The sequence below is a fragment of the Nelusetta ayraudi genome, unplaced genomic scaffold (genome assembly GCF_046127955.1).
Source record: "Nelusetta ayraudi isolate G7.1 ecotype Tasmania unplaced genomic scaffold, CSIRO-AGI_Nayr_v1 ptg000026l, whole genome shotgun sequence".
Taxonomy (NCBI): Eukaryota; Metazoa; Chordata; class Actinopteri; order Tetraodontiformes; family Monacanthidae; genus Nelusetta; species Nelusetta ayraudi.
Genome location: NW_027466076.1, coordinates 4,858,466 through 4,880,406, shown reverse-complemented (window position 1 = coordinate 4,880,406; position 21,941 = coordinate 4,858,466). Strand labels below are relative to the sequence as shown.

Here is a 21,941-nt window from a genome sequence, read left to right as displayed (position 1 = left end):
AAGGCTCCAAATCACTGGAGCTTCACTTTCTGCTTCTGCTTCAAGAACATCTACAGGAAGCCTCCATTCATCCTGCCTGAACCGTCTCTACATCCCTCATATTAACCCATTGGAACTCATCATCATCATCATCATCATCATCTCTTTGTATATCTCTTTTTCAAAGACCTACTATATGAAAGTCAGTCAGTTTGCACTACTGTACATACAGTATAAACTTCCTCTTAAATAGCCACAATTTTTATTCCTGCACATTTTGTCCATTCAATCAACGTCAATAAAACCCAAGTACTTACAATCTTCATTTCTGCTTCCTGTAACACCAATGTTCCCCCTATATATCCCACCTATACACATACAGCTATTTATACTGATATTTAATATTTATAGATGCAATTTTATTTCTCTGTATCCTGCATTTCAGTACAGAGTCGCTGCTTATGCACTTTTGGATGAATCCAATCTGCCTTTCTTTGCCTTGTACTGTACATGTGACGTGCAATGATGAAAAAGTTGAAACCAATGCAATAAATGAATTCATTTAAAAAAAGAGGGGGAAATGGCTTTCATCCATATATATATTTCAAAAAAATTGATTCGTTGTCACACCAAAAAATAAACTAGAAATAAAGGTAATGCACACAGGCTAAAAGTCAACATTAGAATGTATGTATGCATGCAATTTCCACTGCAGCAATGAGATGCTTCCGCTGCATGGAATTGTGTGTGGCATAATAGCGAAAGCCCATCTGAACTCCAGCGTTTGAGACGCAGGCTCAAGTCTTCTGAATCTCCTTCTCTCTCTCTCGCCCACTCTCCTGTTTATCCAGCTGTAAATTATCCACACTGACTGCCCGGACTGAGCAACACACTCCAGATCAAATCATTAACCCCAATGTGCCACTGCATCTCCATTCTGTAACAGAAAGACCACTGCATCTACAGCAGGCCACCTGAAGGAGGACGAGCCACTGAGCTGCTCACGTGTCCTCTTCATTCTCAATTAGTTTTCCACCTTCTTGAATCAATAGTTGATATATAGTAATCACAGGGCAGGAAAATGTACAACATATTTGGCATATATGGGATGATATTGAGTTGTCTTCAGGTTACGATCTCCTGCATTGTTTGGATCTATCTCAGCATCTAACTGGTGAAGCTGTGAGGTGGAAAAACTCAAATGAATGACTGGACGAACTTCATGTCCATCACCAATCAGGTTTGTAGCTTCACTCTTCCTATTTTGCCACCATCTAAGTATGTTTATCAGAAGGCAATATTTCTAGAATTTCGACAAAGTACAATTGCGATTTCCACTGTATGGTGGGAAGCGCATAAGCCGTCGTTCTCACCAAATCTTGTCCTCCTCTTCTACTCCGGCATCATGCAAAAACCAACTCCAAATAACGGCACAATAACTGTGACTTGCAATAGGTTTCCTTTTAATAAACCTAGCTGGTGATCGCTGCATCACCTCCAGCAGAAAAGCATCGCAGAGGGGTTCAGCAGAAAGAAAGAGAAGCCGGCAGCAAAGCTGAATTTTCCAGTTTAAGAATGGAGGGATATTGGACTGTACCTTTAATGTGCTATTGATCCCACACAGGCAGCGAGCTTAAAAAGAGAAGTGTTCCTGCAGTCAGGCCCACGCCATTAGGGTGGAAACCTTATTTATGCATTAATCATCTTGGGAGGGCCGGATCCTGCTGCTCCTGGTCAATACGCGACAGGTGGGTGGCAGGAGGAGGAGGAGGAGGAGGAGGTGGTGTAGGAGACAGCGCGAGGAGAAAAGGGCAGGCGGGCTCGTCGGAGTTGTCCCAGAGTTAAAAGGTCATGGAGGAGCGGAGCGGCAAAAACACCAAACCTGCACTCCCACGGGCTTCAGATAGACAGGATTCTCTCAGAGCGCCATGGAAACCACTGATACGCCTCATGACGCCTGGATGACAAAGGCTTGCAAGGTTTACTTCAGTGCAAACAGTGCTCGAGTGTGGCCTCAGTCTGCGGTGATCGCAGTGCTGTTTGCGATCCTTGGGGAGGCCCCTCAAGAAGAAGATAAAGGACACATAGAGTATATACTGTCCTGTCAGACAAGGATTCCACTGGTTAGCCACTGCTGCCAATGTGTCGGCGTCGGAATGTTTGCATGTTCTAAACAAACAGCAGCGCCGTAAAACACCTTCACACGCAGGATTTTACCACCCGTAAAATAAAGACACTGCACGCCGGCTTCAGGTGAAAACAGCAGTGGAGGAAGAGGAGTTTTAGATGCCTGTCAAACTTCAGGGCACTTTAAAGTAGCCGGACTGCAAACAAAGAGCTCTGCAGGACATTTGTAGACTCACCCAAAAGATTGTCATTCCAAATACTGACGAGATCTTTTAGCGATCAAGATGAAGACGTATTTCACCTGAATATTCTTAACCACCTAAATAATCATTGTCAAATCAATGGGGAAATATACAATGTCCTTAAAGGAGTGAAAAAGTGTGAGCAGGCGGGCGCACGTGTGTGTGTGTGTGCGTGTGTGTGTGTGTGTGTGCGTGTGTGTGTGTGTGTGTGTGTGTGTGTGTGTGTGTGTGTGTGTGTGTACATGAAAGTGCAAATCAGTTTACCAGCTAATAATTAACAATTAATATTCTGGTAGGTTGCCACCCCCACGTGTCTCCCTGCAGAGTCCGCCTGCGGCTTCTTCTTAGCATCAGCTGTTGCGAACAGTGGGAGCCCTAGAATGCACCAGAATGCACTTGACTGGAACTCCCACTTCATTTTATTATTAAGTACTGCAGTGAAACGTTTCCTGCGCCGTTCAACTTTCAAACATTTGAAAGACTCCAGCGGAAGACGGTCACACACACACAGCTGTTTGTTCCGGTCATGCACTTGCATCTTTCAAAGAAATCCTTGACAGAACTACTAGGAAAAACTTATGTTTAGCCCTCTGTTTTTAGCCTCCTTCCTGTTAAAAACTATCAGCGTAAACTTCCTGCTAAATATGAAGCTCAGTGAGGCTGCAGAGCAAAGCAAAAGCAAAACCCACCAGGTAGACATAGTACCTCTTTCCCTTTGTGACATCACATAGGGATAATTTCGAGATCTCGGTTATTTTGGCACACACTTTTTGTAAAGTGCAGCAAGCAAAAAAAAAATCACAAAGGTTGGAAATTCAAATTTTTGCTGTTAGAAAACATTATTTAAAGTAAACGTTGCATAATATGGGACCGATGGAAAACGGACACAATCAATGCACATCATGTAGACACACACACACACACACACACACACACACACACACACACACACACACACACACACACACACACACGGTGCGCAGTCATTTGCGCTAACGACGCTATTCTGCGGCACTTTAGCGTGTGCAGCAGTCGGGGCTGCATGCACAGTGTGGCTGCGGAGGCTGCAGACGCCGCTCTCCGGCAGCCTCCTGCACCGGGGCTATGACTCATACAGCCGGCCAGCCTGCTCTTGCACCGATGCTGGGGAAGCACACTTGAACGCGGCAAGCAAACAACAATTAAACAACAGTCTGACTTTGACACGATCCCGGATGCAAAGTCTCCGCTGAACACACGTCGCGCGTTTCTTTTCGCTCTGCCACTTACGTTTTCTTTTCTTTTTGTTGTTGATAGAAGCAAACTCAGATCCTGCCCTCCGGTGTCTGCTGCTGCCGCTGCTGCTGCTGCTGCTGCCTGACCAGTTCGTCTCCTCCTCCTCCTCCGAGACGTCGCATCTCTCCCACGATTCCAAGTGGAGAGGAAGATCCGCGCCGGAGATCAACCAACAAGCAGCCCGCAGCTGCGGCGTGACGGCCCGGGGAAGAGTTCCGTGACGGTGCGGGGCTGAGGATGGGTCGAGCAACACCTCCAGGAGTCCAACAGCCTGCTGGATGTCGCTCGGCTTCCTCAAGGGGTGGAGGTTGGGTTGCTCCCGACGCATTCAAGAACTCTTCAGGAACTCGGACTTCTCTGTAACAGCAGCAGCAAACAGGTGCTTCGCTGCTCGTGTGATCATCAGTTTGATTACTACTGCTAGATTATTATTTTTATTTTATTTTTTTAAAGATGATTTGAACATTTAGAATTATATTACGTAAATGTGGGAAAATAAAACATACCTACTTTCTTACTCACGCCAACTGAGCACAATAGCCCTGTGTCACTGTGGCTAATTAATGAGTAGCAGTTCAGCACAGGACATTCAAGTTTTAAATCCCATCCAGATTCACAGCGTTGGTATTTATTCATTTTTAAATACAAGTCCTAAACGTTTTCTCTGGCTGTGTGTCCACGTTGATAACATTTGATGTTGAACTTTTTGCGTTTGTGTTTGTTTGCTAGGTGAACTTGAAATGCAGGCCTCGTTTTTTTTTTCTCTCTCTCGTTATAACAAACAAAACGCAAAATGCAACAACTACCGTAAACATTTAGCTCCGTATTATCATCTACATGTAATCGTACGAAACCATCCAAAAACACCAAAATGCCTTGAGTAATGAAACGGCCACTAAAAATCAAAGTGAATATTCCGCAGATACATGAACGCACCATCGTGTGTTTATTGAGATGACACAGTTAGCACCTGAAGGAATATGAGCCTCCATGGTCCTAGCACCTGCAGGTTTCTTCCCTAGCCACTGTTCAACAGGTTGAAACACGTGTTTGAGTGATAATTTTCAAAAGCGAATAGTAAAATTGATCAACTCGCATTTAAATGACAATCTTTCATGTTTCCTCGAAGTTGAGTCAAGTTTTGTTTTGTTGCTATGATGCTGGACTCGAGCTGGACTCGAGTGAACCCACTAATTAAAATGGTAGCTGGCCGTATATCTCACACACGACTTAGCAAACGGTTGAGCTGCCATAGAAAATAGAGTCCTGGACACACACTTTACACACATAGTTGTACCCACTACAACTTGTTGCCATGGAGACACGGCAGCATGAGGCTCCACATGTCATAGTTCTCTGATCTAATTATTTGAGGAGCACGAAGCGTTGCAACATTCATTTTCATCTGCAATCCAGCATTAAATGCATACATTAAAATGCCCAATATCTAGCTAAGGATGATCCCAAATCACAAAAAATGTAAATATGTTTCCATTTTATTTATTTTTGCTTAGAGATTAACCAAAAGAGTGGTTCTAATGTATATGTAAAACAGCCAAACGGTAGTAGGAAAAGGAAGAATACACTTTCTAATACTGAGAGCAATTTGGAACTCAAAGCGTGTCCACGCAAATAGCAAACATAAAGCATATCCAATTGAAATGTATTTGACGTGTCAAGATAAATAAGCGGTCGAAGACACCTAGTGGTGAAAAAAAAAATCGATTTGACTCTGAAACCTCAATAAATAGATAAATACATAAATAAATAAATCACCTGTGCTGTGCAGATATAATTGATGTTTTATGTTAAGTTGACTTGCGGCGTCATTTCATATGATTCAAAACAATTTTTGTGCATTTTCATCTGATTTGGAGCGTTGTCTTATTAGTTTTCTTGATTGTCGTTGATGCACACGCAAACAGGTAACTAAACGCACGTACTGCTCACAACAACCACCTTTTTTTTAGGGAAATAAATACTGTCAAACCTGAATGTTTGAATATGATTGTAAATATTTTTACAATATTCATTGTGATAATAAATATATTTCGCGTAGTCGATAGAGGAACGGAATATTATTTCGTTCAGTAGCCGGCCGGAAGGTGTTGGTGCAACACATCAAAAACACGGAAGTGGAAGCCAGTTGTGGCTCCGCGAATGTTTTCGTCCTCTTGAAGCCTCTTTTTACCGGCAGAAATGGCCGTGAGCGCCGTTTACCTGGAGTCCGACGCCTTTCTGGTGTGTATGAATCATGCCCTGAGCACAGAAAAGGAAGAAGTTATGGGTTTGTGCATCGGAGAGGTGGAAGTCACCCGCATCGTCCACATTCACTCCGTCATCATCCTCCGCCGCTCCGACAAGAGGAAGGACCGGGTGGAGATCTCCCCGGAGCAGCTGTCCGCCGCTTCCACGGAGGCCGAGAGGCTGGCCGACATCACCGGGCGGCCGATGCGGGTGGTGGGCTGGTATCACTCCCACCCGCACATCACCGTGTGGCCGTCCCACGTTGACGTGAAGACCCAGGCCATGTACCAGATGCTGGACCAGTGCTTCGTGGGTCTCATTTTCTCCTGCTTCATCGAAGACAAGAACACCAAGACGGGCCGGGTGCTGTACACCTGCTTCCAGTCCGTGCAGGCGCAGAAGGGCTCCGAGTACGAGCGGGTGGAGATCCCCATCCACGTCGTGCCCCGGGAGGCCATCGGCAAGGTGTGCCTGGAGTCGGCAGTGGAGCTTCCACGCATCCTGTGCCAGGAGGAGCAGGACACCTACCGCAAGATCCACAGCCTGGCGCACCTGGATCCCGTCACCAAGATCCACAACGGCTCGGTGTTCACCAAGAACCTGTGCAGCCAGATGTCGGCCGTGAGTGGGCCGCTGCTGCAGTGGCTGGAGGACCGGCTGGAGCAGAACAAGCAGAGCGTGGTGGAGCTGCAGCGGGAGAAGGAGAGGCTGCAGCAGGAGCTGGCTGCTCTGTGAGCTGGCCTGCTTCGTCTGGAGACACTCAGGCTGCTGCTGAACACATTCAGTTCATCTCGGGGGCAAAATGGACCCGCTGCTGTACTTGTTAGAGCGCATCAGAACTCTTCTGTTCTTCTCACCCTCTCTATCGGGGTTGGAAAGATCTAAACTCAAGACTCCTGTCCGACCTCGTCTCCTTTGTCTCTTTTAGTAAACAACATCTCTTGTGTCTTATATCGGGGTCACTGTCCAACACTATCCACTCGGTTGATTCAGCTGATTTTAATGGTTTATTTATGAATTTGATTAAAAGTTAAATGAAATTGGAATGTATGTGATCAAAGGTCAGGACATGGACGCAGATGCTGGATGCATTGTGACAAACAATCAGCCATCTTTTGCCTTTTTTTTTTCTTTTTTTTTAAAAGAGAGAGAATGAATTCCCAACAGTATTGTCACTGGCCCCATACTGGATAAATCGCTTGTTTCTGTTTGTCCTTACAGCCTGTGCCAAAAGTCTTGTTTTGCTGCTTTATTCTGTCATCAGAGTGCTCTTTCTTGGTCACCACTTACGAACGGAGGCAAATTAAACTTGTTTGTTGTCTCATGAAATCTTTTATTAATTTCATTCAACCATTGGGGTGTGGGGTGGTGGTGCTTGTATTTAAAAACAGTAGTTCTTAGCAACCTAATGACCTGTTGTTGTTTTTTTTTTAACCAATTAGTCATCCAATTACCGCCTTGAACAAAATATTTATACTTTTTACATTTTTGCTTTCTAGTTGGTTAATTCTAATTGCCCTACAGGTGAATTAAAACAGTTTTCTTTTTGGGATTTAGTGGCACTAGCATTTTGGTAATCTGGTCTGATTTGAAGATGTGGCTACAAACAACTTAATATTATTAAGTTGCAGTTAATGCTATTTAATTGTCATTCCAGCAATTGATAATGGATGAAGATTGATATGACGAGTCACCCAGTTATGAAACACTGCAATCTTAAATGATCATGATCACTTTTAACTGAGCTGACACGAGATGAAGACGCACCACTTGAAAAAGTAATTTCCTGTTTCGCTTAATGTGCCGTAATGAGATTGCAATAGTAACTTTAAAAGTGTGTTCATGAAGTTTGGATAGTTTAAAGAAACACATTATGTTTCTGTTTACGCTCATGTAAACAGACATGGCCACGCACTGTATAAGTGTGTTATTAATGAAGAAGGGGCGTTATATAATATTATAACGCGTATTACTATATAATACTACTGATAAAACATAACTTGGTAAACAGTTTGTAACAATTAGCCTCCAACATATACTCGAAAGTCATCATTTAACTGTCGCGAAGGTTGACGAGCTTTTCCGGCAACAACAGTCGTTTTACGGCAGCGATGCGTCGGTATGATTGGACAATTTGTGCCGTAAATCGTGTCGGTGAGAAACGCATGGGACTAACCGAAGCAGCGTGTGTCGTGGCTGTAAGGTTCGTGTTATATTTGTGTATAATGCATTTTTTTGTTCTTTACTTTCGGTGACATCGATTTTTAACATTTGTTGCCGCACTTTTCCAGAGTGCTGCGAGCTAACCGAGTTAGCATCAGACGGCTAGCTGAGAGTAATCTGGCCTCACGACAGTAGATACTGGTCGTGGGGAGTGTTTAAAATTTCACCTTCAGGAATGTTTAAACAATAATATAATTAATTTTATTCTTAGTTATTATCTTGTTCATTTCGTTTAATCGATTCCTAATCAAACAAAACGTCTCCCCACAGTGTTGGAAACTAGTCGTTACAGCAACAACAGAAGCAGAGCACAGATTGGGCATATAGTGCTACAAGATTGAACAATTTGGAAAAACCTACTGCCTTATTCAAAAAGTCATAACTTTATACTTGTTTCATGTGACCCTGAACACGTACTTTAAAAGAAAAAAAAAAGGTCATCAACATAGTTTTTGTTTTCCTGACATTTGCTACGGTTCCTTATCTTCTCATTGACCCCAACGCTGCAAGAAATTTGTCGTCTTTCGTCTATTTGTTTATATGCGTATATTACGCATTGTAGTCGCTTTTCTTTGTATGGTTGATTGAATCCACAGCCGTTGACTTGTTTGAAATGACATTAAACAAGCAAACTGTCCCGCAGGAATGGAGTCGAAACCTAAGAAACCCTTCTCACCTAAAGGTGGAAAGAAATTTTCCCAGAAAGGAAAAGGTGAGCCGTCATATTGTTTCTGCATGTACAAACACCTCAGCGTCAAGGTTTTTATTTTAATCTCCTTTGCCACCGACGCTGCTTTCTGTCAGACTCAATGGGGACCAAACTTGGTGGCAAGCCAGGCGGTAAACCAGGAGGCAAAAAACCCTTCAAGGCTCAGCAGAAGAAGACGGAGAGGGGAAACAAATCAGGGGCTGCGGCCGATGGCGGCAACAAGCAACACAAGGCTGCTTTCTTCAAAGCTGACAAGGGTTCACGCAAGAGGAAGTTTGAGGGAGGAGGTAAGAAAAAATCCTCCTGGATTTTTGTTAGTTTCACTCTTCCTGACTGTTGGACTTGACAAGTCATTAGTACACAGTAAAAATAAGTAACTCAACTTGCCGTCCTGATGATGATGATGATGATGATGATGATGAAAAGTCTTTAACAGTTCATTCCTCTGTGGATCTGTTTGTGCTCAGATGCAGTGGCAAATAAGAAGAAGAAAGGGGATTTCAAGCCAAAGTCAGAGATGACCAAGGAGGAGTTGAAGAAGAACCGGCAGCAGAGAAAGAAGGACCTGAAGATGAACCGGCAGCTGGCGGAGAGGAAGGACATGTTTGAGATCATCCGCCAGGCCAAGAAAGTGTGGGGTGACCTGCGCAGGTAAAGAGTAGCATCTTATCAAATGAAGAAGAAAATCTCCTGATTTTCCACGATGTGCTTTAACCAAACTGTCTTTTCTAATGTAGTTAAGTTGTGTTTCTTGTAACTATAAGAATGATTCCCCCCCCCCCCCACCCCCCAAAAAAAGAACAAGGACACCACATGTTGTGCTGCTTGATTCATAGTTGTGTGTGTGTGTGTGTGTGTGTCAACAGGAAGAAGTGCGAGGACGACCTGAAGAAGAAGCTCATGAATGATCTCCACAAACTGATAGAGGGGAAGATGAAGCAGGTGTGTTGTCGTCCTGTTTTCAGCCACTGCAGCAGTCAGAGTGAAGAAAACACTGTCACTGCGCAGCTTGTTTTTTTGTTTTTTTTTTTACTTTTTATTTCGATTTTTGCACAATAAGAAACAGAACAGTATAGAACAAAATATCTGAGACAAGGAAAGAAAAAAACTGAAATTAAAATATTTCAAATATCAAAATATTTATACACAGGTTTTAAGAAAGTACTCACAAATACATACACATATAAAACACCTTGTGTCAGGGCCCACAGGTGTAACTCAAGTCAAGAACAACCCGAAAGGTTTTGTGTAGCTTGTTTTTAAAGAGAAATTCTGTACTGATCATCAGGGTTGATTTTTATCATCAGGTTTTTGAACTTGCCCTGCGCGATTGACTCGGATGTTTTTGTGAAAGCGTCCTCTGACCAGCTCGCTCCGTCCCCCACAGATGGCGTACGCACACGATTCAGTGCGAGTGCTGCAGTGTTTCATCCAGTTCAGCAGCCACGAGCAGAGACTGCAGGTGTACGAGGAGCTGAAGGGTGAGAACAGTCGACAACATTCCAATATCTTCTCACTAACATCTTTTAAGTGAGCAGCGTTGGTGTGTAGCTCCCGCTGAGCTTTTAAGACTCATTTGGGCATTTTTGAGCAAACGTCATCGTTTGAACTGCAAACGATTTCTCTGTCATTTACGTTGCGTTCTGCCTTTGAGAAATGCAATGAACACTGTGTTTGTGCCCTGCAGACGACGTCATCGGTTTGTGCAAGTCGCAGTACGGGAGACATGTGGTCAAAAAGCTGCTGATGTACGGGTGAGTTGGATCAGAGAGTCGCCAGATTGCAGCACCTTGGATCGGTGCTGGACATTACGATGCCTTCAGCGAGAAAAGCTGCAATGTTGATTTTGTTCCGTTTGCGGTGGCCAGCAACAAGGAGGTGGTCGCCGGCGTCATCCAGTCGTTCAAGGGCCAAGTGCGGCCGCTGCTGCGCCACGCCGCCGCCTCCTCCATCGTGGAGTACGCCTACAACGACAAGGCCGTGCTGGGCCAGAGACTCCTGCTGACCGAGGAGCTGTACGGCAACACCTTCACCATCTGCAAGGTGCACACACACACACACACACACACACACCTGAACAGGTTGCGTTGGCTCTTGAGACTCGGTGCTGACTCAGTGTTTGTGTGTCCAGTCGTCAGTGTGTAACACCATTGAGAAAGTGGTCGAGGGAAACCCAGACAAGCTGAAGAGCATCATCGACGAGATGAAGCAGATCCTCACACCCATGGCCCAGAAGTAGGATGCACACTCACAAACACAAACAAACAAACAAACAAACAAACAAACACACACACACACACACACACACACACACACACAGTAGATTTGATCCGAGATCAAAGTCACCAAAGAGAAAAATACAACAACCATTCTTCATTTTGCAGACGATTTTCTCTTGAAATAGATTTTTCAGAAAATTCAAAATTCAAAAAAAAAGTCATCTTTAAAATCATCATTGTCATGACAACTTTAACTTGAAACATCACACTGTATATATGCACATATGTTTACTTGTCAGTGGAGTTGAAGCTTCATCTTCTCCTCCTCCTCGTCCTCCTCGTCCTCCCTGTGTTTCAGAGAACAAGTCATCAAACACTCTCTGGTCCACAAAGTCTTCCTGGATTTCTTCCAGTTTGCTCCAGAAAAGCCGAGGACGGTGAGGAACTGTTTTTTTTTTTTTTTTTTTAATGTTTGCAAGCTTCTTGAAATCAGTTTTGCCGTCTCGAAGTCTCACCGTCTCTTCTGTGTTTCGTGTTTGGTCTTTCAGGAGATGATCGAGTCCATCAGGGAGTCGGTCGTCTACATGGCTCACACTCACGACGGTGCACGAGTGGCCATGCACTGTCTGTGGCACGGCACAGCCAAGGTACACACACACACACATACACACACACACACTCTTGACAGCAACCTTGTGAAGTAGAAGATTTTTAAATACACTGTAAATTCCTTTTTTTCATCTCGCAGGACAGAAAAACCATCATCAAAACCATGAAGACGTACATGGTGAAGTTTGCCACGGTGAGTTTCCTCATAATCAGTGCACACGCTCGCACTCATTGTCAATGTGTGTTCACCTGAAACCAGCCTCCTGCTGATCAGTTCGGTGTGTGTGTGTGTGTGTGTGTGTGTGTGTGTGTGTGTGTGTGTGTGTGTGTGTGTGTGTGTGTTCTCAGGGGGAGTTTGGTCACCTGGTGCTGCTGGCCATGTTCGACTGCGTGGACGACACCAAACTGGTCAAACAGGCCGTGCTCTCAGTAAGTGTGAACTGCTTTGAATGTCGGCTTTGAAGGTCATATTGGGAGATTGGGAGAACGGGAACGGCGACACCAAGTGGCTTCGTTTTAGATTGCCCTGCATCATCTTCCACCGTTCAGGAAATCCTGTCGTCTCTGGACGAAGTCATCAGCAACAAATACGGCAAGAAGGCTCTGTTGTACCTGCTGAGCCCCAGAGACCCCGCCCACCTGCTGCCGGAGATCATCAAGGTGCTGCAGGGCGGCGACGGCAACGCGCACAGGTAGCACACCTGCCAGAAGCACAGAGGAGAAATAATGATGGAAAACTCTCCACAGTCTGTGAATTACAATCAATAAAGTATCTATCTATCTATCTATCTATCTATCTATCTATCTATCTGTCTGTCTGTCTATCCATCCATCAATGCATCTATTTATCTATCTATCTATCTATCCATCCATCCATCCATCAATGCGTCTATTTGTCTATCTAGTAAGAAGGACTCGGCAGTGAGGCGGAAGGAGCTTCTGGAGGTGGTCTCTCCTTCTCTGCTGGACCACCTGCAGAAGAACGCTGCCACCATGTGCAGGGACAAGGCCAGCAGCGTCACCATCAGCGACATCCTGGCGTCGGCCTGCGGGGACCTGAGGCCCGCCATGACGGCCGTGGCCCAGCTGGCCAATCAGGAGCTGGTTCCCGGAGGCAGCAACGAGCAGGTAGAATCTCTGATCGCTCTGTGATCTAAAGCCGTGTCGGACTTTACCATTGGCTCAGCGCCTCCTGTCACCAGCAGGGGGCAGTGGGATGTTCTAGTCCAGTGGTTCTCAGGATCACAGCGCTCAAACGTATTCCACAAAAGAGAAAATGCAAGGCCACTTTCTGTCATGTCTAATGAAGAAATTCTTGAAATGATTGAATTGAACTGTAAAATAATACCCAATAGTTCTGTAGAAATATATGCATTTTAAAATCCCTTATTTTATTTTTTTTTACAAAATGAGGAAAAAAATAAAACTGCCCACAAAGGGTTTTTTTTTTTTAGACTATTTTGCAGATGATATTCTCTTGGAAAAAAAAAAAAAAAAAAAAAAATTTTAATGAAAATTTCAAAAAGAGTAATCTTTAAAATATAAATTTGTCCAATAAATTCAAATGTTTTCCATGTCTAGATAACTAGCAAGAGAATTTATTTCTACTTCTCCCTCCTCTCCTTCTAGTCGATTGACTTTCAGGGTTTCTATACTGCGAGTGCAGCATTAAACAGAACAAACTACAGTATTTCCCCGTGTTGTTTCCTGGCGTCACTGCCATTGTTTCCCGTGTTAGTTTGTAGGCCAACAGTGATCCTCTAAAGCTGCGAACCATCGCCGTGACGGCACCTCCACCCTCTTGTGGCTGCAGTCAACTCGTCCTCAAGGCTCTGATAGAAGGTCCACAGTTGTCATGATGAAGTCAACCACTCACCGGCACTTTGTCTCCTGCTGCAGCTGCACATGGCTGAACATCCTGCTGGACACCTGGTGCTCAAGTGGCTCATCGAGCAGGACGTCACCCTGGCAGAGGCTGGCAAGGAGGGTGGGTGGACACACACACACACACACACACATACACACACACAGCTCCTTCAAGGGTTTTGTGCTGTCGAGATTCTCGCTCCACCAACGTCACCACGAGACTTTGTGTGTTTTGGCCGTCGTGTTGTTCACAGTCGTCTGGTTCGTCATTAGAATATAAAGAGTCGACCGCTGTGAAGTTGCAACCTCATAGTGATGATGCTGCTGATGATGATGATGATGGCCTCCTGGTGCTTCTTCTCTCAGAGCGCTTCAGCAGAATCCTGGTGGACACAGTGGGAACAGACACACTGAAGAGCTGGGTCAAAGTCAACAGGGGGGCCATGGTGCTCTGCAGGTGAGCACACACACACACACACACACACACACACACACAGTCATGATGGCTCCCATCCACTGCATCAGCTGCATTAAACACAAGAATGTTTGATTGGCAGTGTTGACTAAGAAGTGCAGTTGGCTCGTATCCTCTTCTTGCTGTTTAATGCAACGTTTCTCAACTGGTGGGTCGCGACCCTCTTTTGGGTCGCGGAACCATTTTGATTGGGTCGCAGCAGGACACACAATTAGTCATTAATCATTGATCTGCTAGATGTGAGATGGTTTAATGAACAACTGTCAACATTCCTGCTGCTCAGCGACTCCAGTGAAGCTTTAAATGAAACAAACGAGCAGTGCAGCCGATGGCACGACCTTCACCCGACCTCTGTTCTGAAAATAGCACAACTCAATGAGCTGCGTCTAAAATTCTGTTTTATCCAACTTTGAGAAGTCATTGTTGTCCTCAAATAGGTCAGCATCAATAATAATAATGATACATTTTATTTATAAGGACTGGAGAGGGAGTTTTATCTCCATGGACTAAATGTTTATGTTAATGATACCGGAAAAAAAATCTATATTTTTATACTTCTCCAATTTCTTGTGCAGCCTCCTGAACAGCTGCGACAAGTCAGTGTGCGCCGAGGTGAAGGCAGCGCTGGACTCCATCAAGTCCGAGATCAGCAGCATCAGCAACAACAAGGGGGCCGAGATCCTGCTGGAGAACCTCAACAAGCAGTAGATCCTGGGCGGAGCTTCTTCTCCAAGAAGCACCACCGCTGGTTGGGAACTTTGTTCAGGACGGAGGAAGGAAACACGGACACTGTTTGCCTGAAAATGCTCGCAGCTTCTACAGTCGGTGGTCATCGTGAATTAAAAAGATAAGAAAAAGTTTCAGACGAGGCCAGTTGGAAATGTTCTGTTTGGACCTGGACACCAACGACATCCCTGATTGTTTTTGAAAGACAATGTGGAAACATCTTGGAAGCACCAGACCTGAAGTTCACACGGTTCCTCTGGACAGGGAACGTTTGTCTTGTCATTTTTCTAATATAAATGTATGAAAAACTGAAAACAGAATGTGCTTGTTACTCAAACTGAACTGGTCCTGAGTTCTGTTTTTCATACCTTGTTGTAATTGCATCAAGAAAATGTTTTTGCTTAATAAATTTTGACTTACTGATCGGCCTCTTTTCTTTTCTAACCAAAGGAAAATCAAACCCAGAAGTGATTCATGTTCAAGTAAAACAATGCTGAACAATTCCCTGGAAAACGGACGCAGGGTTTGCTTTTGTTGAATCGATGGTGAGCCGAGAATAAAGACGACGCGCCGCCGTGAGAAATATATGAAAAGCCGACATTTTATTTTACATTGTTTTTGCCTGGAGGATCAGCTAATGCCTCCCTCCCTGCAGCTCCAATGCAAAGTCTCTCCATGGACGGCGACATTTAATCATGTTCCTGCCAGAGGAATCAGCCACCAACATGACTCATTTTCAAGCGCACGCGCACGCACACACACACGCGCACAGGAGTGGGTGAGCTGCACGGTTTGATGACGGCAAGATGAACAGACGTGGCTTTATTACTGGAGAGGGAGAATGACACATAGGGGCGGATGAACAGGTTGAATATCCATCACCAGATGTTGCGTCTTCATATTTATTTCTGTCCCTGCTGAATCCCACTGGATTACATGTGGGCTTGGCAGACTAATGGAGGAGCATTATGCCCCAGCTGAAGGCTATAGAGCTGGAAATGCAAGGATCCATTTCAAAGGTCCAGTGTGTAACAGTTTGGCCTGGTGTATCATTTTAATATTGGTAAAAGCTTAATATGCTGCCCATAAATACATTAATAACAGTGTTTACTTGAAGTACAATAAAAGTCATTTGTTTTTCCTACCCTTAGAACAGTTCTTATATGTGTGAATATGTACATACATATGTATACATACTTACATATATACATATTTACATGCATATGTACATAAGAATATACAAAAAAAAGGGTCTTGCAAAACCATATTTCTAAGGAAGCCTGGTGTGGACAATCCAGCTGCCTGACAGCATAGCGTTACGTATTTAGGGTGAACAGTCCCGTCCTTAAATAAACCGACGAAGAAGAAGGTGGACGAGGTATCCAGGTTTGTGTGCCAGGTCAGCGGCTCAGCTGATCTCCACCCAGAGGCTCAGGTCAGACGGCAGTCCAGTTAATCTTAGCCAGATGTTCCGATCAGACAGCAGCTCAGCTGATCTCCACCAGAGGCTCAGCTGATCTCCACCCGGGGCTCAGGTTAGACAGTAGCTCAGTTGATCCCCACCAGAGGTTTCGATCAGACGGATGCTCAGCTGATCTCTACCAGAGGTTCAGCTGATCTCCACCAGAAGCTCAGGATAGACAGTAGCTCAGCTGATCGCCACCGGAGGCTCAGCTCAGCGCAGGCGCGCCGCCCTCTGCTGGGCCACCTCCTCGCAGCACTCGGCGAACCTCTTGGCGGCCCTCCTGGCGAACTGCACTTTGCCGCGAGCCTTGGTGACGGCGGTGTACTCGTGGGCCTTGAGCTTGGTGTAGTAGTCGGAGAATTTGTTGTAGAGGACGGAGATGGGCATGCCGTTGAGGATGACGCCGAAGGAGATGCAGGCGAAGGCGAAGACGCGGCCCAGGTTGGTCTCGGGGAAGATGTCGCCGTAGCCCACGGTGGAAATACTCACCTGGAGGGGAAGAATCAGAAGAAGTTCTCTGTCACTAATGTCCATGAAAGGTTTTCTCCACTTTACTGGTGTTCTTTCTTCATTTTCTATGCAACAGTTGCACATTTTTAGGACAAAGAAAATTAGTTTGTGTATCATCCAGCCAGAAGGAACCCTCTCCTTGCTTTTATGTTGCCTGTCGACAGCAGTTGACTGCTCTCTTACACATTTTTAAATGCACCAAATGGCCTCACATGGCCTCCAACAACCCAAATGCATCACATTTTGTGAGAACGTTGGAGAACACGCACAAGTGAAAGAAAATCAGCCCAGGAACCTTCTGACCGCGCTGCAACCACCATAACTTTCTTCAGATGAGAGAATGTACACAAGTATCTGATTAAAATATACTGGTACAGCTGAAAATGACAGAGTGCAAGCGATGAGTGCGTAATAACACTTGATTTAGGTGGCAAGACGGGTAATTTAACCCGCTTACCTCAGCGGAAAAAATGTATAATTAGGAGAGGACAAAATAAGCATTTTTGGACCATTGTGTGGAAGTGATGGATGGAGACACAGTTGGGAGGCTACAGTCAGATGAATCTGTGGAGGGTCAAAATGAATCTTTTTGGACTACACAGTGACATTCCTTTACAATACACAAGTCTATTTTAGGCATCATCTAGAGTATACTTTGACTCTATTTCTATCTTTTTCTCCATCTATTCATTTTTTTGTATTTCCTTTTCACCCCCAACCGGTCAAAGCAGATGTCGGCCCTCCAGAGTCAAGGTTCTGCTCCAGGTTTCTTCCCACATGGGGAATTTTTCCCTGGCCGCTGTAGCTTCAAACCTGCTCTGTGGGGATCAGTTGGGTTTCTTTGATTGTGCGAAGCCCTTTGAGGCACTTTTGGAATGTAAATTAAAAGTTGACCGACCGACTGACTGGGTGGGTGTTGCCGGGTGTGCCGACTCACCGCGGCCCACCACCACGCGTGCGGGATGGAGGTGAAGTTGGTGTTGTAGACGTCATGCTCCACGGTGTACACCATGGCCGAAAACATGAAGATGCCCATGCCGATGAAGAGCAGCAAGCAACCAACCTGCACACACAAAGACATCGTGACTTGGCGCCGTCATTCACTGCTTTGCACAACACGTTTACACAGACAGAGTCAGACCTGCTGGTAGCACTGCCTTAGTGTGAATCCGAAGGCCCGCAGGCCGGTGGAGTGGCGAGCCAGCTTCAGGATCCTGAAGATCCTCATCAGACGCATGATCCTCAAAACTTGGCCCACCTGCAGAATGAACCAGAAGGACTTGCGAGCGTCCGCCAACCAGACAGTATACTCTAACCCTGTCCTCCGGTTACCTTCCCCACCCGGGCCACGGTCTCGATGTCCCCCGAGTGCAGGTGGGTGTCCTGGTCCTCGAAGCACTCCAGGACCATCTGCAGGTAATGAGGCAGGATGGCCACCAGGTCCACCGTGTTCAGCACGCTGCGTCCGAAGCGCTTCACTTCCGGGGTGGACGCCAGGCGCAGCAGGTACTCCAGGGTGAAGAAGGCGATGCAGAAGGTCTCCACGTACTCGCCGTAGAACCTGCCGCTGGGCTGGCCGGACGCCGTCTGGCCAGGGACAGGGAGGACCCAGTGGTGGCACAACTATTGTTATTGACTGCAAACATCAAAATCATTGTATATTACTGAATCCAGATAAATCCCATCTGTATAGTTTCAGCCTGTTATATTCTGAACATGCTTATGACGATATATGTTATTCATTTTTCAATTCATCGAGGTAAAAAAAAACAGTCAACCCGTTGTTGACATGTTGTCAACACACCTTGTATTGCATCTCCTGGACCGTGTTGAGCGTCATGGCGACCAAGGAGACCAGCACCAGGATGGAGGAGGCGATGCCCATGAGCTTGGCTGGGATGGAGGAGAAGGGCTTCTCCATCAGGTTCCACATCGTCCTGCGAGCCTCGCCCAGGACCATGCCGTGGAACAGAGCCTCGTTCTCCTCCATCTCCACCTGGATCGCAGTATTTAGGGTGAGACGATGCATCCAGGTTTGTGTTCGCAGGCCAGCATAGTTCACTGGCGAGTTCGAGAGAGGGAGGGTACGGAGTCCCAAAGGGGACTTGAGTCAAAGAGTGTGTTCAGTATTTAGGGTGAGCGCTTAGGTCCCCAAATAAACCAATGAAGAAGATGGTGGAGGAGGAATCCTGGTTAGTTTACTGGCAAGCTTGGGAGAGGGAGGGAGAGTGAGCGAAAGAGCGCTGCAATCTAAAATTTAACCACTTGATGCTGCTGTTTTTGCTCTCAAAATCTCCAAATATCAAATACTTGACATTTAACCAGAGTCCTGTGATGTAAATTTGAGCCTTTGAAGAGCGCTCATTTGAAAGGACCAGCTAAAAGACAGTATGAACGGCCAATAGGAGGCAGCAGAGGGGAAAGTGGAACAAACGACGTCCGACCGAGGCCACTGTGGCGAAGGACATTTGTCTAAATCTGTGCCGGCAAAGAGCAAAAAAAAAAAAAAATCCCCAAGCCTTTTTCTCTGCCCTCCATCTGTCAAGACGGATGAACGGAGCAGCGAACTACTATGTAGGTCAGACGACGGACCCCCAGTCAGCTGGCAGATTGCTGACGGGGGGAGGGGGGGGGTGAGTCCCAGGTGATGACAAACACACAAAAACCCACAGCGCTACTGAGAGTAAAAGACCCTGACGGGAGGTGGACGGGTGATGGGGGGAGGGTGTGATGGGGGTGGGGGTGGGGTAATGGGGGCAGAGCTCCAACCTGCCTCACCTCTGCCAGGAGCTGCCGCTGTATTTTCAGCTGCTCGTTGAGCTCGTCCTGCCGCTCCTCGAAGGAGATGCGGCAGCAGCGGCGGCTGTTCTTGATGCGGACGCCCCAGTAGTTGATCTCCTCCAGGAAGTTGCGGGGACACAGCTCGTCTTTGATGCACAGCTCTCCGGTTCTGTAGGGGGAGGATGAAAAAACTGGGCCATTGAATTATTGACCGGCTCAAAGCTCCTTTGTTTGTATTTCGTGTGTGTTTTTTTTTAACCTGTAGAAGTTGAATATGCTGTGGAAGACTTTGGGATCCCGGTCAAAGAAGAACTCGTTGCTCTGGACCATGTAGTCGTCGCACAGCTCCAGCTTCTTGCTGTGGTCGGTGTATGTGGCCAGCCTGCCGATCCTGGTCTTGGGGTACCTGGCGGCGAGCCTGTAGGGCAGCTGGTACGTCTGCAGGTCGACACAGGAGCCCGAGTTGAAAAGGGAAACGCACTGCACAGCTTTTTGAGTGGAACCAAGGGCTTTATTTCAAATGTGTGTGAGGAATACAAAAATAGAAATACGAAAGAAAAACAAAAGAACAAATGAAAAATCTTTAATCGGTCGAGAACAGGCGCGGGCAAACTACGGCCCGGGAGCCATATGTGGCCCGTTGAGCTTTTTTTAATCCAGCCCGCCAAACTAGGAAAAGCATTGTGATGCAAAGTGAATGTGAGCCAGGAGAGGAAGTTTAATATCCTGTAATTACAGGGAATTCCCAGGTTAATGCGCTTGTTGGAATTATCACTTCAAGTCAAGTCCAGCGTCATAAACTTCTCCCACTCCCGTCATAAAAAAATCTCCCACTATCAAAGTAGCAGCGTTGCTACAACCCTGCTGACGCCACTCCAGGTTAACAGAGAGTTAAAAACGGGAAATGTTTGCAGTTTATTCTGCCACTAATGCTCTCGGCTCTCAGCTGAGCTGAAAATGTGCGTTTTCCCCATTTGCAGTAAATGCAGCAGGCAGTCTGCGACTGAAGGACCAGGATGAACTCACGGTTCCTCCCACGTTGATGTTGAGGGTGAGGTGCTTGGCCGGAGGGAGCAGCAACTGGGAGGGAGAGCCTGGACATCCATCCTCCTCATCCTCATCTTCATACTCGGCGTAAAGGTCATAGATGTCCCTGCACAGCTCCTTTGGTCAGATAATGGCGTTTTGATGAGGTTTCAGAGTTTCAAACAGAGCGAGCAAAGATTAAATACTGGTGGTGGGAGGTGGGGAGCCGAGTTAAAACGATGCAAACAGAAAAAACGACACTAAAGGCTCGACAGGAAGTCGACCGCAGAGAGTTTTTGCTGCTGGTGCTTGTCACACTCGACGCTGATTAACTGCAGTTTATTAGCGCAACAAAAACAACACCGGCTTCAGCAGACGACTCGCTGAAGGCAACGGCCCAAAGCACATGAGTTAATGAACTAACTGCAAATGTTAAATATTGGATGACTCTTGGCATTATTTGCGGGCTCAATGTCAGCGGGGGGGCATTAATTAGTACTTTGAACTAACAATTAAAATGATTTCATTTAGGGATTCACCGATACCAGTAGCCGATACTGGTATCGATACCAGGGTTGAGCGCTCCACTCATAAAATACCTGCCGACGCCATAGAAATTTTGTTAAATTTGTGTTTGTACTGCAGTAAAACTTGTGATATTCACCGCAGGAAATGCTAGGAAATATTGTTCAAATGAAAGAACATCTGTGAAGATAATATCTACGCAATACTATAATGTGTATTGGCCTTGTGGAGTACTCAGTATTGGTAAGCACTGAAAAGCCAGTACTTGTACTCTTCTTGTCCTGTTCAAAAAAAGTTTTATCAGTGCATCCCTAATTTCAATTTATCCACTTGAAAAAACAAATAAATCGGAAATTGTTGTAGATTTCGAAATATGCAACGTATTTGGAGATCGCAAAAACTTGATTTTGTGAAGAAAAGTGCAGTGAAAGCAATGGAAGGTTGACGAACGTGGAAATATGAAAGGGGGAAAAAAAAAAAAAATCTTTCTGACCTGCATGGAGCTCCATGGCTTCACGCAGGTGTTGGTTAGATCCACTGGCTCCTTGGCGGCGGCGGTCCGGCTGTAGCTGGGGAACAGACTCCTGCTGCGCTCTCTCAGATGGTTCAACATGGTTGCACCAGATTCATGCGAGAGCCTGCATGGAGAGGCATCCTGAGGGTACTAATCACCTCTACTACACAACTGAAGAATCTTGTTTTTTTTAAAAAAAGGCAAAACTGGTCAACAAACACTGGGCGGCCACGCAGCGCTGAAGTGGGTGCTGAGGGTCGTCGTCGTCGTCGTCTGATGCGGCAGACCGAGATCATCTGGATGCTTCACATTTTAAATACCATTATCCTCTTATCTTGATCCTCCCTCCCTCCCTCCCTCCATCTCCCGCTGGCGCAGGCTTCCCCACAACTTCACACATGTGGCTGCACAACATGGTCAACT

The 21,941-nt window shown here is 45.9% G+C and overlaps 5 protein-coding genes across 6 annotated transcripts in view; 3 read left to right on the top strand and 2 right to left on the bottom strand.

Annotated features, from left to right (window-relative positions):
- The window catches only part of rab27b (RAB27B, member RAS oncogene family), a 37,963-nt gene extending 33,975 nt beyond the window's left edge, over window positions 1-3,988 (bottom strand). Inside the window, exon 1 of the mRNA XM_076029261.1 lies at window positions 3,618-3,988. The gene's annotated coding sequence lies outside the window, so the exon portion shown is untranslated. The remainder of the gene's footprint in view (window positions 1-3,617) is intronic.
- The window catches only part of LOC142890323 (uncharacterized), a 114,919-nt gene that overhangs the window by 65,710 nt on the left and 27,268 nt on the right, over window positions 1-21,941 (top strand). The gene's annotated exons all lie outside the window — the stretch shown is intronic.
- brcc3 (BRCA1/BRCA2-containing complex, subunit 3) lies at window positions 5,728-7,199 on the top strand. The gene has a single exon (XM_076029259.1). The coding sequence runs from the start codon at window positions 5,823-5,825 to the stop codon at window positions 6,603-6,605; it is 783 nt and encodes a 260-aa protein (XP_075885374.1). The 5' UTR covers window positions 5,728-5,822; the 3' UTR covers window positions 6,606-7,199.
- pum3 (pumilio RNA-binding family member 3) overlaps window positions 7,960-21,941 on the top strand; it is a 224,074-nt gene continuing 210,092 nt past the window's right edge. Inside the window, exons 1-18 of one of the 2 annotated variants that reach the window (XM_076029273.1) lie at window positions 7,960-8,073; window positions 8,737-8,805; window positions 8,898-9,089; window positions 9,270-9,453; window positions 9,669-9,744; window positions 10,190-10,283; window positions 10,490-10,556; window positions 10,671-10,845; window positions 10,934-11,037; window positions 11,380-11,458; window positions 11,570-11,668; window positions 11,770-11,823; window positions 11,979-12,059; window positions 12,180-12,322; window positions 12,536-12,758; window positions 13,530-13,617; window positions 13,863-13,953; window positions 14,547-14,907. In XM_076029273.1, the coding sequence (XP_075885388.1) occupies window positions 8,739-8,805; window positions 8,898-9,089; window positions 9,270-9,453; window positions 9,669-9,744; window positions 10,190-10,283; window positions 10,490-10,556; window positions 10,671-10,845; window positions 10,934-11,037; window positions 11,380-11,458; window positions 11,570-11,668; window positions 11,770-11,823; window positions 11,979-12,059; window positions 12,180-12,322; window positions 12,536-12,758; window positions 13,530-13,617; window positions 13,863-13,953; window positions 14,547-14,679 (1,950 nt within the window). In that variant the 5' untranslated portion in view covers window positions 7,960-8,073; window positions 8,737-8,738 and the 3' untranslated portion in view covers window positions 14,680-14,907. The remainder of the gene's footprint in view (window positions 8,074-8,736; window positions 8,806-8,897; window positions 9,090-9,269; window positions 9,454-9,668; window positions 9,745-10,189; window positions 10,284-10,489; window positions 10,557-10,670; window positions 10,846-10,933; window positions 11,038-11,379; window positions 11,459-11,569; window positions 11,669-11,769; window positions 11,824-11,978; window positions 12,060-12,179; window positions 12,323-12,535; window positions 12,759-13,529; window positions 13,618-13,862; window positions 13,954-14,546; window positions 14,908-21,941) is intronic. The other variant, XM_076029274.1, reaches the window with a different exon arrangement.
- Window positions 15,504-21,672, bottom strand: kcnv2a (potassium channel, subfamily V, member 2a). Its single transcript, XM_076029275.1, has 9 exons — window positions 21,498-21,672; window positions 20,480-20,617; window positions 19,713-19,891; window positions 19,451-19,622; window positions 18,477-18,668; window positions 18,005-18,259; window positions 17,814-17,930; window positions 17,610-17,735; window positions 15,504-16,651 (listed from the first exon to the last, which is right to left on the bottom strand). Exons 1-9 carry the CDS (start codon window positions 21,615-21,617, stop codon window positions 16,373-16,375), a joined length of 1,578 nt encoding a protein of 525 aa, XP_075885390.1. The 5' UTR covers window positions 21,618-21,672; the 3' UTR covers window positions 15,504-16,372.